This window comes from Loxodonta africana, chromosome 9, assembly GCF_030014295.1.
Source record: "Loxodonta africana isolate mLoxAfr1 chromosome 9, mLoxAfr1.hap2, whole genome shotgun sequence".
In the NCBI taxonomy this organism is placed as follows: domain Eukaryota; kingdom Metazoa; phylum Chordata; class Mammalia; order Proboscidea; family Elephantidae; genus Loxodonta; species Loxodonta africana.
Window position 1 is genome coordinate 96260823 of NC_087350.1, and position 16327 is coordinate 96277149.

Sequence of the window (16327 nt, forward strand, 5' to 3'; positions counted from 1 at the left end):
AAAAAACAAAAGAGTAATGCCAATTAACAACACACTAAGGGGAAACTAATGTAGAGATCGCCTATGTTTTTCCCTCTTTTGTGAAATTAAAATCCTCCTCTTCCCAGAGATCCTTCTTTAGTTGAGTTGAATGAAGTAATTGTAGCAGACAAAAAAGGTTCTGAACCAAATAATTGTGTAATTTCAACACAACCTAAACATATAAAAGGAAAATGGGTGGCATAAAAAAACCAAACCCGTTGTCGTAGAGCTGTTTCTGACTCAGTGACCCTATAGGACAGAGAACTGCCCCATAGGGTTTCCAAAGAGTGGCTGGTGGATTTGAACTGCTGACCTTTTGGTTAGCAGCCTGAGCTCTTAATCACTGCGCCACCAGGGCTCCAGGCATAAAGAGGTCTTTAAAAACCCTGTGTACTCTCCTATGCTATTAAACTGGTGGTAACTGGTGTAACACAGAATAAAATTTGGCCATATTGGCAATTCTGGGATTCATAAATTGTGCATCCAAATAAGATATATATACTTATTTTATAAGTGCTATTTTTTTTTAACTATTTTTATATTAAGTCCATTAAATGTTTACAATACACATACTTTCTGTTAAAACTGGTATAAAACCTGTTATATCTGAATTATAAAATAAATCCTTTTGGTGTGATTTTTTTTTTGTTGTTATTTATGCATATATTTTAACTTATATATACCTGAATGAAAAACTGCATATAATAAAAAAACAAAAACATACATTTTCCAAGTGCTTCCAGTTTCTCTCTTCCTCTGCCATTGCTGCAATTTGCAATGGTCAGATTTCTGCAAATCATCTAACGGCATCACATATTTCATTTAAAAGGAAAGGTCAAAAGAAAAATAAAATAAAAACTAAAACCCTAATCACTTTGTATTTACTGTTATTTCCCAGTACTCCAAAATCTAAACACTAGTGCCCTGCATACCTGCAAAGGATTAGAATGAAGAAATAGGCAATATTATTTCTTTAAATAGTGAGTTGATATTTATTCTAAACACTGGAAGTTAAACATTGATGCAATAAGCCAAACTCCTGGACACAACTCCCTAATAATTAGGCTAAACAGTAGGGGAAGCATGCCAGTTTCTTTCAGAAGTACACTAAAACATTTCAGTATTCAGTTGGGTCAGCTATTTTGTTTGCCTTTAAAAGCAACTTATGTAGTTATAATAAAGAGAAAAATTATATTATTGGTGGTCAGTATTTCATAAGCATAAAGTGAAGGAGGGAAACTCCAAGACATATACCAAGAAAGAAGAGCCTATCCGGAGTATGGAGAGGTACCTACCTCATGCACAAGAGCAAGGGATGTCTGCTTGAAACTTCGCCCTCTACTGGCCATCAGTCGATTCAATGGTTTGCCATCTTTACTCTGATACATTGAAACATCATAACAAAATAACATACCACCTTAAAAAAAAAAAGAAACTTACAAAAACATTTCTTATGGTAGAAATTCACTAGTTACATTCTCACAAATCCATACTTAATCAATCTGGATAGGGAGATTCAGCAATCAAAAGAGAATCTGCTAAGCAAATGATGATTTTCGACTCTTGGTATATAAGGAAAGATAGAAGAGATACAAATAGTTACTATATTTGAAATATCTCTTAGTTACAAGTTATTATTTAAGCACATTATTCATTTGTAAATAAATGAACAAATTCATAATTCATGACTCTGTCTTAAACGCTCATTTTAAAATGTATGAGCAATTACTTCTAGAATTTTTATTAAGTTTTTTTGTTTTAATAAATTTAAAGAGAAATGCTTATACATATTAACCTTTGTGAATGCTGGATAACATGGGTTCTTTCATTTTACCCACAAGTGAACCAAGATTTCCCTCATACCTGGGCTCATACACATTCATTCTCCCCTCTTTTCCTCCCTCCTGCTTCTTTAACCCATCTCCTCCCGGTCCTCGCTGTGGTCAACTTTTCACTCCAGCCCATCCTCAGCGTCACTGGAAAGCAGTTGCAGGCAGTCAAGTGCTATAGGATGAGGTAGTGTAGTCTTGGAAACTACTTGGGAATTTTGAGCCAATGAGAAGACACATCCAAGGACCACTGTGATTGTGGGTTTGTCTATTTCTTCTTTTAGTTCTTTCAATTTTTGTCTTACATATTTTGAAGCTGTGTTACTTAGTATATATAGATTAGAATTGTGCTATTTTTCTACTGAGATGATTTACGTTTCTTCACGAAATGTTCCCTTCATTTCGAGCCTCTTTGTATGTGTCTAGTACTTTTTCATTGTATGGTGGACAGCATATGAAAGAACCACAGAGGCTCTAACAGATGTTATTTTCTCCCTGACAGGAGTTTCTCCTTTCCTCTGTTAGGCAGATAGGGTGGGGGACTGATCATCTCAATCTAACCAGGGATTGAGCTGGATTAGGATTAGACCCCTGGTGGCGCAATGGATAAACACTTGGCTGCTAACTAAAAGATCGGTGGTTTGAACCCCCCAGCTAGTCTGCGGGAGAAAGATGTGGCAGTCTGCTTTTGTAAAGATTACAGCCTTGGCAACTCTATGGGGTAGTTCTACTCTGTCCTATAGGGTTGCTAGGAGTCAGAATTGACTTGATGGCAATGGATTTGGGTTTACAGATTTGGTAAATCTCAGTCTAGATTTGGTTCACCCCGTCCTTAGGGAATGCCTCCTCCAACATTTTCAACTGATAGTCTAAGGAGTCTGACTCCTTCGTCCCGAAAGATTATGGGAGATTCAGGTCCACCCTTCAGAGGTTTTCAGCTTAGCTATTTAGTTTCCCATCCTGTAAACCCACTGCCGTCGAGTCGATTCCGACTCATAGCGACCCTATAGGACAGAGTAGAATTGCCCGATACAGTTTCCAAGGAGCATCTGGCAGATTCGAACTGCCAACCTCTTGGTTAGCAGCCGTAGCACTTAACCACTACGCCATCAGGGTTTCCTCCCATCTTATGGAGTTTCAAAATTTGACGAATATCTTGAAGGAGGCTGTGTGTTAGAAGCCCTTCAAGTCCGCAGTTTTGTCACTCTAGCACCATATGAATGCCAAGATCTCTGCTGGTTTCTCTGCCTCTTACACCAGCCTCCTGCCAAGTCAAGCCTGAGTTCCCAGCCTCTACTGTGGCCAGAGGAAACCCTGGTGGAGTAGTGGTTAAGTGCTACGGCTGTTAACCAAACGGTCAGCAGTTCAAATCCACCAGGTGCTCCTTAGAAACTCTACGGAACAGTTCTACTCTGTCCTATAGGGTCACTATGAGTCAGAATCGACTCAAAGGCACTGAGTACTGTGGCCAGAACTGGTAAGTACACCCAGAGGAAGGCAGCTGTAGATCTTCAGGATCATTGCACTACTCCCCTGAGGGCTTCCCTCTCATATGTGTTTTGTTTTCAGCCTACTTCTCCTAGCTCATCTTTGTTTCCTAAGCACCACAAGGCTGAAGGAGATTTCGTGTTGCCAGAAGATTTCAGTCTAACTCATCAGCTTTCTGTGAAAACTCAATGTTCAGCAAATGCTCTATGGAGAAAATCTGCAGTTGTCACCTCATGGAACCACTGAAAGCTCCACTGGCTTCTCTTTCCTCCAACAAGCCTCTGCCTGGACCAAGCCCCAGTCCTTAATCTATGACCAGAATCAGTGAATGTTCATTAAAAAAAAAAAAAAAGTAGAATTTTCTCCCTATTCTGAAATTTTAGTCCATCTATTCATCTTTGTTTCCACAGCTCTCTGATGCCTTTTAAAATGTGATTTTTTATAATTTTTGTAACTTATACAGCTGTGTCTAGTTGTTGTTAGCAGTAGCAATGCCCTACCATGATCTATCACACCCTACTTGGAAGCAGAAGTTGAATCATTACATACATGTAAAACCTGAACCTTAATACTATGCACTATACTCACCAGCAAGGCCAGGTTTCAAACCTGGTTGTTTGTTTGTTTCATACATTTTCAACATAAAATTGGGAATTCCTGCAATAGTCTTCCCTTGATCTGAACGGATACCTCCTTTCAATGCAGTGTGATACACCCCACGGGGCATATTCACCATTTCTTGTTTCACAAGTGATGTAAAAAATTCCTCCAAGGCTGAAAGAGGATAAAAGGATATCAAAAGTAGATTAAATACAAGATGCTAAAGAGAAACATTCATTCTTAACTTATATAACTCAGCCATACTTCAGACCAAACTTAACATGGTAAAAACAGAACTCTTGATCCTTATCCCCCTCTTAGTCTTTTTCCAGTCTTCCTCAAATCAGAACATGGCACCCAGTTGTGCAAGCTTAAAAACTTAGGAGTCATTCTTAACTCCTCTCTTTCCTTCATTCCTTACATCTAACCCATTAGCATGTCCTTCTGGATCTACCTTCAAAATTCATCCCAAATCCATCCATTTCTCTCCATCTTCATTGCTACGTGCCTAGTCACCATCTTCTCTCATTCTCATCCGGACTAATGTAAAAACTAGTTTCTTGATTTGATCTCTCATGACCACCTCTACAATCCATCCTCTACCCAGAAGCCAGAATGTTATCTGCCCCTCTAAAATCTTCCAATGGTTTTTCATGGTACATAGAATAACATCAAAACTTTTGACTATGACATCGACAGTCATTGCAGCATTATTCACAATAACCCAAATAACAACCAAAATGGTCATCAACAGATGAATGGGTAAACAAAAGGTGGTATATATACACATACAATGGAATATTACTTAGCCAGAAAGAGGAATGAAGTCCTGATGCATGCCTTGGCATGCATGAAGTTAGAGGACATTACGCTGAGTGAAATAAGTCAGGCACAAAAGGATAAATACTATATGATATAACTTATATGAAATATGTTTTTTGCCATTAGTTGCCATTGAGTCAATTCCTACTTGTAGATATAGAAACCATAAGTAATTAGTGGTTACCAGAGAAGAGAAGGAGGGAAGGGGAAAAAGGGGGATTTTTGCTTAGAATGCATTGAATGTTAACGGTGGTGGAATAATCTGGAAAAAGATAGTGAGAATGGTGGTACAACTTGAAGAACGTAAGTAATGTCACTGAAGTGTACAAGCAGAAACTGATGAAATATTGAATGTTTTGTATATATATTGCTACAATAAAAAACAAAACAAATTTCTGACTATGATCAAGGCCTTCTATGATCTAGCCCCCGACTCTCCCTCCGACCCCATTTTCTACCATCTGCCTTCCTTGCTAAGTATGCTTAAGCCACATTTCCATATCGCCTTTTTTCCATTCTTCAAAAACACAAAGTCGATATCTAAGGTCCACTGCACTCACTGTTCCTTCTATCTGGAACATATTAGCCCCAGTGTCATTTAGGTCTTTTCAGAGAGTGACTTCCATGACTATCCCTCACTCTGTACCAATATTGTATAATACTGGTATATAAAAATAAAAATAAATTTTTTTTTATATACCAGTATTATACAATACAATACTGGTACAGAGTGTAAAAAATGAAATGTTAGTTCATCATTTATTTGCTTGTGCTCTTTCTGATTGAGTCCAAGATCTTTACGGCTTACTATTTTACTTGTTAACAAGAAAACACAGGAATGTGGGTCCAGAAGACAATAAGATACCCAAGACATTTAAAAAGACTACAGGTTTATATTTAAGTGTCATTTTCCTGTGTACCACTAGAGGCTGCCCAATGCAGAAACAGAAACACCCAAAACATTAAAACAACAAATCATATGGAGCAAAAAAAAAAAAAAAAACAACAAAGAAAGGAAACCACTGCATGTACCTCTTATTATAGGAAAAAAAATGAGGCTCCTCCTAACTAAACTGGAATTTCATTCTGAATAGATCTAAAAATCTCCTTAAAAGCAACCATGATTAAATTAAAGGCAGCAAGTACTCACTGGAGCACCTATTACACATATGCACAGTTCTCTCCTTCCTATAAAGAACCTCCTAGATGCATCAAGCTTCTCCAGTTCATAACCCACAGAACACCTGTGTGGGATGTTTTCCATTTGAGCCTCCTGATCCACTCTTTACCCTTCTCAACCCTGTTCTGTGCCCTGGAGAACAACTTTAAGGACTGCATCAACAGGCTTCCTTGTCTTCTGGTTGGGTTCAGCCAACGGAGAGACTGGCAGGAGACCAGAAGGTAGAAACAGAGTGAGGTCGGGGATGTATTCTCCAGACATGCCTGCAGGATTGCTGCAAGTTCCCTTCATCCCTCTTCTGAGGGCAACAGTTCCTGTTAGGCAGCCCTACCTTGTGGTACAGATGCTCTCTCATATTCTGGTAACTGCTCCCTCCTTTGCCCCTTCAGGTCTAGGGACATTAACCATTCTGGGATGATTCACCATTCCTTACAAAATTCCCTTAACCTGATAACACAATTGTAAATAGTTCCTTTATTAAACTATTCTCAATGACTCTCTCTTTGAATGTGTCCTCCCTTTCCTGTCAGGACCCTGATCAATACATCACCTAAATGAAAACAATGAGTAACACGCAATTGCAGGCCATATACTCCAATTCCTGCATACACACGCACGTGTGTAACTATTTCAAGCTGGGCATAAGTACATACTTCTAAGAATGTATCTATTAACTATCTGCTTGTGGGAATCGAGGCCCTATGGTGAGGAGGGGGGAAAAAAGATCATTTCATGTTCTCTCAGAAGGGATCCTATTCTGGCAACAGCTACACATGTTAAGGGCCAGGTACACATCAGTACATGAACTAAAAACCACTCTTGAGCCAAGAAGAAAAGCCTAACTCAGGAATTGAAATTTGTCTGTCCCTCAAACTCTTCAGCAAACTAAAAAAAAAAAAAAAGTGGTTTAAAAGTGAGCAAGATGCTTTGAAGGAGCCCTCTTGGCTCAGTAGTTAAAGCACTTGGCTGCCAACCAAAAGACTGGCAGTGCAAACCCACTAGGTGCTCCGTGGAAGAAAGATGTGGCAACCTGCTTTCATGAAGATTTACAGCCTAGGAAACCATATGGGACAGTTCTACTCTGTCCTAAAGGGTCACCATAAGTTGGAATCAACTTGACGGCAGTGGGTTGTTATTGTGTAAGATGCTTTCAGGCTGAGTGTACCTAATATATGGAGTCCCATGTTCTCCCAGTGCTAAGCGAGGGTTTCTCCGCTATCTTTGAGCCTTGCCCTAGTCTCTTCCTTCCAGATGACCACATGTGAATTTCAGAAGAAGCTGAAAGTTTGTAGGGCACAGAGTGTTAGATATAAATTTTCAAAACAACCCAAATGTCCTTCATCAGGTGATGGGATAAACTCAGCAATAAAAAGAGGCAAACACCAGTTTATACACACAACAATGTGGATGGATTTCAAGGATATTATGCTGAGTAAAAAAAAAAAGCCAATCTCAAAAAGTTTATGTAAAGTATGAAAGAAAAAAAAAAGAACCTGGTAAAATCCAAATAGGCTTCTAGTTTAGTTAATAGAATTGTACCAATGTCACTTTCCTGGTTTTAATAATGTATTATGGTTAAGTAAGGTGTTATTAATGGAAGCAGCTGAGTAAAAGGTATACAGGAACTCCATTTTTGCAACTTCTTGTAAGTCTAAAGTTATTTCAAAATAAGAGTGTTAAAAGAAAAAGCAGTAATATTCCTATTTAAAATAACACAAATTACTGGATTTATTTTGCAGCTGCTTTTCTGTTCATTTCAAAGGGACAAATAGGAGACAAGGACCAGGATTCACTTACTTTCAGTGCAACCCAGTTTTCTGCCTACAGCTTTTAGCAACCTAATAAATATCACCCACCCTGTACCTGCTCGGGGTTTCTAAGGGTGCCTTTCTTGTGGTTCTCTTTTTAGTCCCCTAGTAATCCCAGGGAGCCCTGGTGGTACAGTGGTTAAGAGTTTGGCTGCTAACCAAAAGGCCGGCAGTGCGAATCCACCAGCTGATCCTTGGAAACCCTATGGGGCAGTTCTATTCTGCTCTGTAGGGACACTATGGGTGGAAATCGACTCAGCGGCAATGGGTTTGGTCTGGTCAGTAATCACAAGGAAAGTGAGTCACAGAAAAATGAAGTACTTTGCCCCTGGAGACAGGATTTGTTAGATAGCATCTGGACCACTCACAGGTCTCCTGACTGCAATTTTTTAATTTTCTCAAACGGATATAGTTGTGGATCTCAAATACTCTACTTCTTTCTCAAGGAAAAGCCCTGGTAACCATTAAATACAAAAAATGAAGAAGAACCAGTTAAATGGCCACCATAGCCTTGCATATATGGAGAGGAGAGGACAAAAAACAGCAGGCCTTGGCAACAAATGTCATCTCCCCTTCTTCATCTTCTAATGCCACAGACTGGCAGGGAGCGGGGCACGTAAGACAACAAAGTCATTAAAAAAAAAAATGCAAAAGGACACTGACTCTAAGCTTATTCTAAGACAGAAAAAGAACCTTCGATAACCGGAGGCTTTTTCTTTTCTTAACAAAAAACTAACCACAGGGGAGGTCCTAGATTATTCTTCTCTGTTCCTACCTTGTAGCTTTCCAGAGTCTAGAATCAAACAAGGTAATAGGTAGATGTCCAGCAAAATGTTGGCTAATACTTAAAAGCTACATAATCACAATGGCTCATTCTGGGAAATGTTTTCAATAATCAGAAAATAAAATTTGAAACAAAATAATGTAAATTCCCAATCACAGTCCACAACCAAACAAATTTCTCATAGGATACTATCCACTATTTCTTGAGTAGGATATATACTAATAGAAGCTGGTCAGTATTTCTAAACATAATATCCATATACAGTAATTACCACATGCAAGTATTAAAATAATTTTTTAAAATGTAAAGACCCATTTAAGTTTTGTATCAAAATTGGATGATCACACGGTTTGATCCATTTAGAAAAAGCATTAGAAAAGCTTTTAAAAAGAAAGTTCCCTATAGAAAAAGTTCTCAAATTTTTATAGTTACTCATTGGAGTAACTGTAAAAAGAATAAACACATAACGATGAACCTATCCATTGAGTCTCTGAAGAAAGATTCTAGTGATCTTTTCACCTACTTTCTATAATCAAGAAGCGTTATTTACATCAAATAATGCTTCTTGATTATATAAACTAAGTGAATCCCACTGCAAATTGTGTCAGTGAGATGGTTATTTAAACCAATCTTCCAGTTCAATTTTATTCAAGTCTAAGTACTCTTTTCTTTCCTTCTCTTTGTTGTACTTTGAACACCTTACAACCTCAAGCAGTCTCTATAGAACGGATGGGTGCATTCAACATTTCAGTTAGAAAATAAGTACCTAAGATTAAAGTAAGCTATAAACCCAAAAACCGATTGCTGTCAAGTTGATTCCGACTGATAGCGACCCTATAGGACAGAGTAGAACTTCCCCATACAGTTTCCAAGGAGCACCTGCTGGATTCGAACTGTCAGCCTTTTGGTTAGCATCCACAATATGTATATATTACATAAGAGCACAAATAACCGGACAGGCAAAATCACTGAAAAATGCCAACTTCACTGCCACTAAATAGTCACCTGGTAAAACCGAAGGAGCAGTAAGTGACAACAGTTTGAGATAGCAGAAGCCAGGAATGGAAAGGTCCACTTCCTTTTCATCACCTTCTTCATCTTCATCTTCATCGAGCTCATCAGAAACAGGAATTTCTGGTCTTACCTGAAATAATAACAAGTGATGAGATTATAAAAGGACAATATTAAGACATTAGGCGAAGTCTTTTCATTGTCCTCTCTGTGTCAAGACTGAAAGGTTGAGTTAGACTGCATCACTCTATAACATAAAAAAAAAAAAAAAGATTAATTTTTTAAAAAAATCTATTTGTTTATCAGATTAACTAAATGGTAAGCTCTAGTCATCTTATTAGATACAATCTCAGTTCCATGTAAAAAACAATGAGTAACACAGTACAGAAAGCACTCTAAGCCAGTATAAGCAATGATTATTATAGAAAACTAATAAAATTTTACACCACGAGACAAGAAAATGCAAACACTGACACATTCAATATATTCAACTTTTTTGGCTTGTAATTAAACATTTGCCTTGTCTGAATACTTATTATTTTTTAAATTTGTGGTTCCAGCCCATGTCTCTATGCCAAAGGGTAAAATCTTCCAGTAGAACATAACAGAGAGCAGGCAGGGACAGAGTGCTTCAGTTGATTTTTTTTTTTTTTTTTTTTTAAGACTTGGCAGTTTGTTGTCATGGAATATTAAAACACTAAAACCTATAATCGGTAGCTACGCTTTATTGTGTCTAATTTACAATTTGTAAGATTTTGTGGTTGTTCTGGGATTAGTTAAGTTTCCTTGAACCAAAAATAAAAAATGAAAAAACATTACCACTATTGTAGTTTTTGTAAGATATAACTGTTGAGCAATTAATTAAATTTTTAATACTTTCAATGACACACCATCATAATGCTCACATGGAGAAAATTAAGCATTAGGGGAGGAAATCAAAATATGTAAAAGTGGTTGCTATAACCATAAAGTGCCAGAACCCAGTCATTACCATTAGCCTGTCTCCTGGAGTTATTTTTAGAAATAATTAACAATTTCTGCAGACTGCCTTCTTCATAGGTCCCCAAAGCACTGTTCCATCTAGAAACGGCACTGAGTCAGGATTCTTGCAGGGGGATAACAGACAACAGAGAGGAAACGCTTCTCTTAAGTATAATAAGCTCAACTCCAATGAACTCTTTCAAACATAACTAGCCTTCTCTTCACTAGTGAAGAAGGAGTAAAAGCTTTCCAAAACAAGACTTAATTCTAATTCCTTATTGAGCACCTAATTCTCAGAGAGCTGAGCCAGCCATAATTACACAGCTAACAATCAGGTATGCCTCCCTGATATGGCATGACAGCATTTATTGACATCACTGCACACCAGAGAAACCCAAACCCTGGAACGTTTGCAAACCCTTTGGCTCTGACAAGCACAGTTTTCTAAGTACCCTTGGTCTGAGTACATATTTGGAATTTGCCAGCTTTAGCACTAGAAAAAAAAAGTGTCATTAAAAGTTGTCTTAGAGATTTAAACCAGTTTAGTTGTCTAAAGAAGTCCCCGATAAGAAGTTAGTTCTAGATCTCTACCATGTGTCCTGACTTTTTACACATCATAGTACAAGCTGAAAATAATATATGAACAGCATAGCAAGCAGACAACGATGCTACGATGCAGCTGGAGACTAGACTGGTAACCTATCTGTGACACCGTGGAGCACCACAGTACTGTGAAGCTCTGACATACATCATACTCACAAGTAACAGGAGATTTAGAGAAGGGGAGTGCACAGGTGAACACTTAAGCTAGTATGAAAACTCAGAGGCAAAACGAGGATGTAGGTAAATCAGAATCATCAGACACTGATGGTGGGAATGTAAAATAGTGTAGCCACTTTGAAAAACAGTGCGACAGTTTCTCAAAATGTTAAACACAGAGTTACTATATAGCATAGCAATTCCATTCATAGGCATATGTCATGGATTGAATTGTGTCTCCCCAAAATATCTGTCAACTTGGCTAGATCATGATTTCTAGTATTGTATGATTGTCTACCATTTTGTCCTCTGATGAGATTTCCCTATGTCTTGTAAATCTTATCGCTACTAATGTAATGAGATGGGTTAGTGGCAGTTATATTGATGAGGTCTACAAGATTAGATAGTGTCTTAAGCCAATCTCTTTTGAGATATAAAAGAGAATTGAGCAGAGAGATATGGGGACCTCATACCACCAAAAAAGCACTGCCAGGAGAAGAGCACACCCTTCGGACCTGAGGGTCCTAAATCAAGATGCTGCCAGACGAAGGGAAGGCTGATGCATCACAGGGCCTTCCCTCCAGAGCTAACAGAGAGAGAAAGCCTTCCCCTGGAGCTGGCGCCCTGAACTCGGACTTGTAGCGTACTAGACTATAAGAGAATAAACTTCTCTTTGTTAAAGCCACCCACTTGAGGTATTTCTGATACAGCAGCACTAGATGATCAAGACAGCATATAACCAAGAGAAATGAACATACAAACACACAAGAACTTACACACGAATATTCATAGCAGCATTTTTCATAATTGCCAAAAAGTGGAAGCAACTCAAATGTCCATCAACTGATGAATGCATCAACAAAATGTAGTATACCCATACAATGGAATATTTATTATTCAGTCACAAAAATGAAACAACTATTGGTATATGCTAAAATATGAATGAACCTCAAAAACATTATTCTAAGTGAAAGAAGACAGCCATAAAAGGTCACTCACTGTATGATTCCATTTATATGAAATGTCCAGAATAGACAAATCCATAGAGACGGAAAGCAGATGAAAGGTTCCTTAGGGCTGGGGCAAGGGAATGATGGAATGGGGATTGAATGTGAATAGTGTTTCTTTTAAGGGAGAGAAAAATATTGTAAAATTAGATTGTGGTGATAGTTGTACAAAAAATACAGGGTTAATATACTAAAACCACTGAACTATATACTTTAAATGGGTAAATTGTATGGTATGTGAATTATCTCAACAAAAGCTTTTTAAAAAGAAAGGAAGAAACAAATGGGGGAGGAAGACTATATTCCAAAATAAAAAGAAGATGTAAAAGGAGGGGAAAGGAGAGGGGGAGGAGAAGGAGAAGAAAAGAAAGAACGAACCTACACACGGACCTTAAACTGGTTGTGTGAACCATACCAAATGACCCAACGCTTCCAAATCCAGAATTACTTAGGATAAAAGGGATATCATTTTTGCACATATTTGATTCCACCTTAGTCCTGCTCAAACTAAATTACTGAAAATGAGTCATAGCACCCAGGCCATCAACACTTCTGCAAGCCACTAAAGAAAGCTGTTGTTGTTACGGGCCACCCAGCCAGTTCCGACTCATAGAGACCCTGTGTATAACAGAGCCAAACACTGCCCGCTCCTGTACCACACTCACCATCGTTGCCATGTTTAAGCCCATTACTAAATAAAGACTTAAGGACGTAAAAAAATAAAACTGATCCATCCACCCATCTTAAACTAATTTCTCACTCAGATAACTGGGTGACTATACTAGTTTATCTGTGATGAGGTAGAGGGCATGTTTCTGCATCTCACATATGTGTCTATTTTAACAAAAAAAAAATCACAATTGTACTGTAATTTAAGCATAAATGATATACTTTATGTATTTATGGTCCAATCATTACTTCAATTTGTTTCCTCAAAGATGAGTTGATTCTCCCTGACAATGAGCACTTATTGTCAGACCACAGTTCCATTATACTTCTGTCTCCTCTTTTGCTCACCTCTTAAATATTTGTTCTGCTTCTCCAGCTTCACTATGCTAACCCCAGCCTTTTCCCTTTGTGTGCAACAAATGAACAAGATCAATGTGCATACAACTAGGGAGAGACAAGAAAAGTCATATGAAAAATACCTGTTGAAGTTATATTCACAATTACATCATATTAGTTGTTGAAACACTCAAACAAAATTATGTGTATATTTAAAACACACACACCACCACCACCACAAAATCCTTCCAATTATAGCTAAGCTTTGCTGAAAAACACAAATGGACAGCCAAACACATAAGGACAAATTACTTTTAAAATCTGCTTCAAATTGAATCCTGGAAAACTTATCCTTACAAAATGCCTCACTGTGCTTTGGTTCCAAGCCTGATAACCTTTCAACCACCTTTCTGTACATATAACCTCTGAAAATCCAGGAGTTTGTGCGTAAACAGAAGATTTTATTTGGACCATGTCAAGTATCTGTATAAATTCATTTTAAAAGAGAAACAGCTTCTGATGAATGCAATGACATTCACTTAAATCAAAGCCAAAGAGGTTATGCCATATTTATACCAACCCTGGATGTATAATCAGTTCTTTTATATTACTCACTTCTGAAATTAACTCCAGAAATCAACAAAACAATCTATCTGCAGATCTCTATAATGAAAAGTTTAATTTTTAAATAGCTTAATATTCTGTATTGAACCTGAGTCAAGAGAGAAGAGTCAACCCTCTGCCTACATGTCGGTCCGTTACTGATTCTTTTACAAGAAAAACTGTTCTGTAGAGTTTGTTTGTTTTTGTTTTTTGTTTCTAGTGCTAGAGAAGTCAGAGGAGTGGGATAGATAGCTAAAACAAAACAAGAAAAAGTAAACACAGAAGAAATACAAAGTAGAAGTGAAAAATTATGTGTGTCTATTTTTCAATACTAGAATCAACAGGCTTTCAAAGAAGCCCCCAAATTTTTGCACCAACTTTTAGATTTGCAAATTTAACGTGATTAACAATGACATTTTTACAAACCAACAAAACTTATGCATTCATTCAACATTTCCAACTCATAAGACAGGGTCTAGCACTTAGTAGATGTCCACTAAATAATTATTGAACCAATGTAAGTGTCAGGTCCACAGGATTTCCTAACAACAAACCACTTACAAGAAGGATGAATTTGGTATTCAAATCCCTAACTCGTATAGTGTCTCATTCAGGTGACATTTTCCATTTCACGTACTGGTACTGTTTCACTCAACCCTGAATCTTCCTTCTGATGTCTGCCAGTTCCTCTCGCTCCTTTTGTTCTGCCTGGACTGTTAGCTTGCAATTGTCCTTGGTGCAGAGTGGACAATCTCTGAAAACAAAGAATCTTGGTTTTTGCATTTTATAAGTCCCTACCTGGCAAGGACTTTCCAAGTATTTGAAAAAAATGCTTTTATAGAAAATGAGCCTGTTTTTACATCATTGACATCATCTATGAAACAGAAGTGGAAAGCTGATTTGGTTGTATCCTTAGCCTTTGGACACTTGTGTGGTGTATGAACCCTTTGACCACTTTCTGGACTTTTGGTCTTTAGGTATTTAAACAGCCAAGCTAAAAAGCAGTAATCAATCATAATAATAATGAGGAAGAGGAAGAGGGGGAAGAAAGAGGAAGTAGGAGGAAGGAGGGGGAAGGATGGAGAAGGAGGAAGAAGGAACAAGGAAGAAGAAGAAGGAAAATACATAGTGCAGGCTTGTAACTAATTACTCTCCATGAGAATCTGGACACCAGTGAGGAGAGGACTTTTTCAAACCACTTGCACTCCCCATCCCAAGCCCAGCTGAAAATATCCACCATAGTGAGCAACTGTTAGTTCTGGGAGTGAGTCATATTCCAACAGGGGCTTGGGGTAGAAAAAAGATTGAAAAGCAAGTTTTAAAAAGATAAGCCTATATAAGCTTTCCTGTACAGTTCTTTGCACTCTGATGGTGAAAACCTAAACATATAGAGAAACTCCAACCCTAAGTACATCACTACCCTTCATGTTGGAAGGTATACAGAACTATTGAAGGCTATTCAGGGATTAGAGGGTTTAGAAGAGTTGGGTTAAAGAACTAGCTAACATCTGACTGAGTACAGCATTTAATTGAGTATAAATAAACTCTAACAAACATAATCAGAAACTGAAAATGACTCTAAGGTATAGGAAAATATAAACATATCAATATTTTAAAAGGCAGAGCTTAAGCAGTTAAGAGTATGTGGGAGTTATTTAATAAACGAGCAGTTGCTTATTAAAAATAACAATAATAAAAAAGCATCTCTCCAGATGCTGTAGCTAATCTATTCGTAGGAGTTTTCATACTAAATTTATCTGTAAAGTTATTTCTTCTTCTTCTTCTTTTTTTTTTTTTAGCAGTTATATGTGCTGCTAATTACCGCAGTGTAGTCTGAAGTCTCATCTTTTAATTGTCTGGGTCACAGAACACCTTTCTTAAACTGCGTGCCAAGCTGACCAATCAGACTTCATGAGTCCTCAAAAACTTAGGACACCTTGTCTTATTTAAGATTTGGTTTTACAAGAGCTGTCTATAGTCCCCTTTATGTGGTGGCTCCAGCAGAAATTTGCCTGGTTCCTACTGGCATGAAATCTCTGTGTAAAAATCAATTCCGAAGAAAAAAATCAAACCCATGTTAATACCTGAGGTTCCCTAGATATTCATGCCAAACCTCACTGCCAGCTCACCTCAGGGATTGATTCTGAGTAACAGTACACATAACTTCATCTAACACAATGTCTGCCTCACATGCCAAGGGCATTCAAAAAACATCTGTATGCATTTCAATTGGTGGTAACACTAAATGTGAATGAAAGCAGGCATTTAACTCCTTAACATGACTTCTTAATTTAAAGTTGACTGTATTAGTTAGATACTGGAAATTATTACATATTTCTAGTTTAGTTGAAAATGAAGATAATGTCATACTATGTGCTAATTCTTAGAAGATAATGATATTTTCTTCATCCAGTTCTTCAGGGCTAACC

General features: G+C 37.6%; 1 protein-coding gene across 13 annotated transcripts in view; it reads right to left on the reverse strand.

Annotated features, from left to right (window-relative positions):
• Window positions 1-16327, reverse strand: part of FOCAD (focadhesin) — a 324750-nt gene that overhangs the window by 111325 nt on the left and 197098 nt on the right. For all 13 annotated transcript variants that reach the window (XR_010322852.1, XM_064290441.1, XM_064290437.1 and 10 more), the window contains 3 exons: window positions 9538-9676; window positions 3927-4112; window positions 1317-1438 (listed from right to left, as the gene is read on the reverse strand). Coding sequence is in view for 12 of the 13 variants with exons in the window: in XM_064290441.1 (XP_064146511.1) it covers window positions 1317-1438; window positions 3927-4112; window positions 9538-9676 (447 nt within the window). In the remaining variant the exon portion in view is untranslated. The remainder of the gene's footprint in view (window positions 1-1316; window positions 1439-3926; window positions 4113-9537; window positions 9677-16327) is intronic.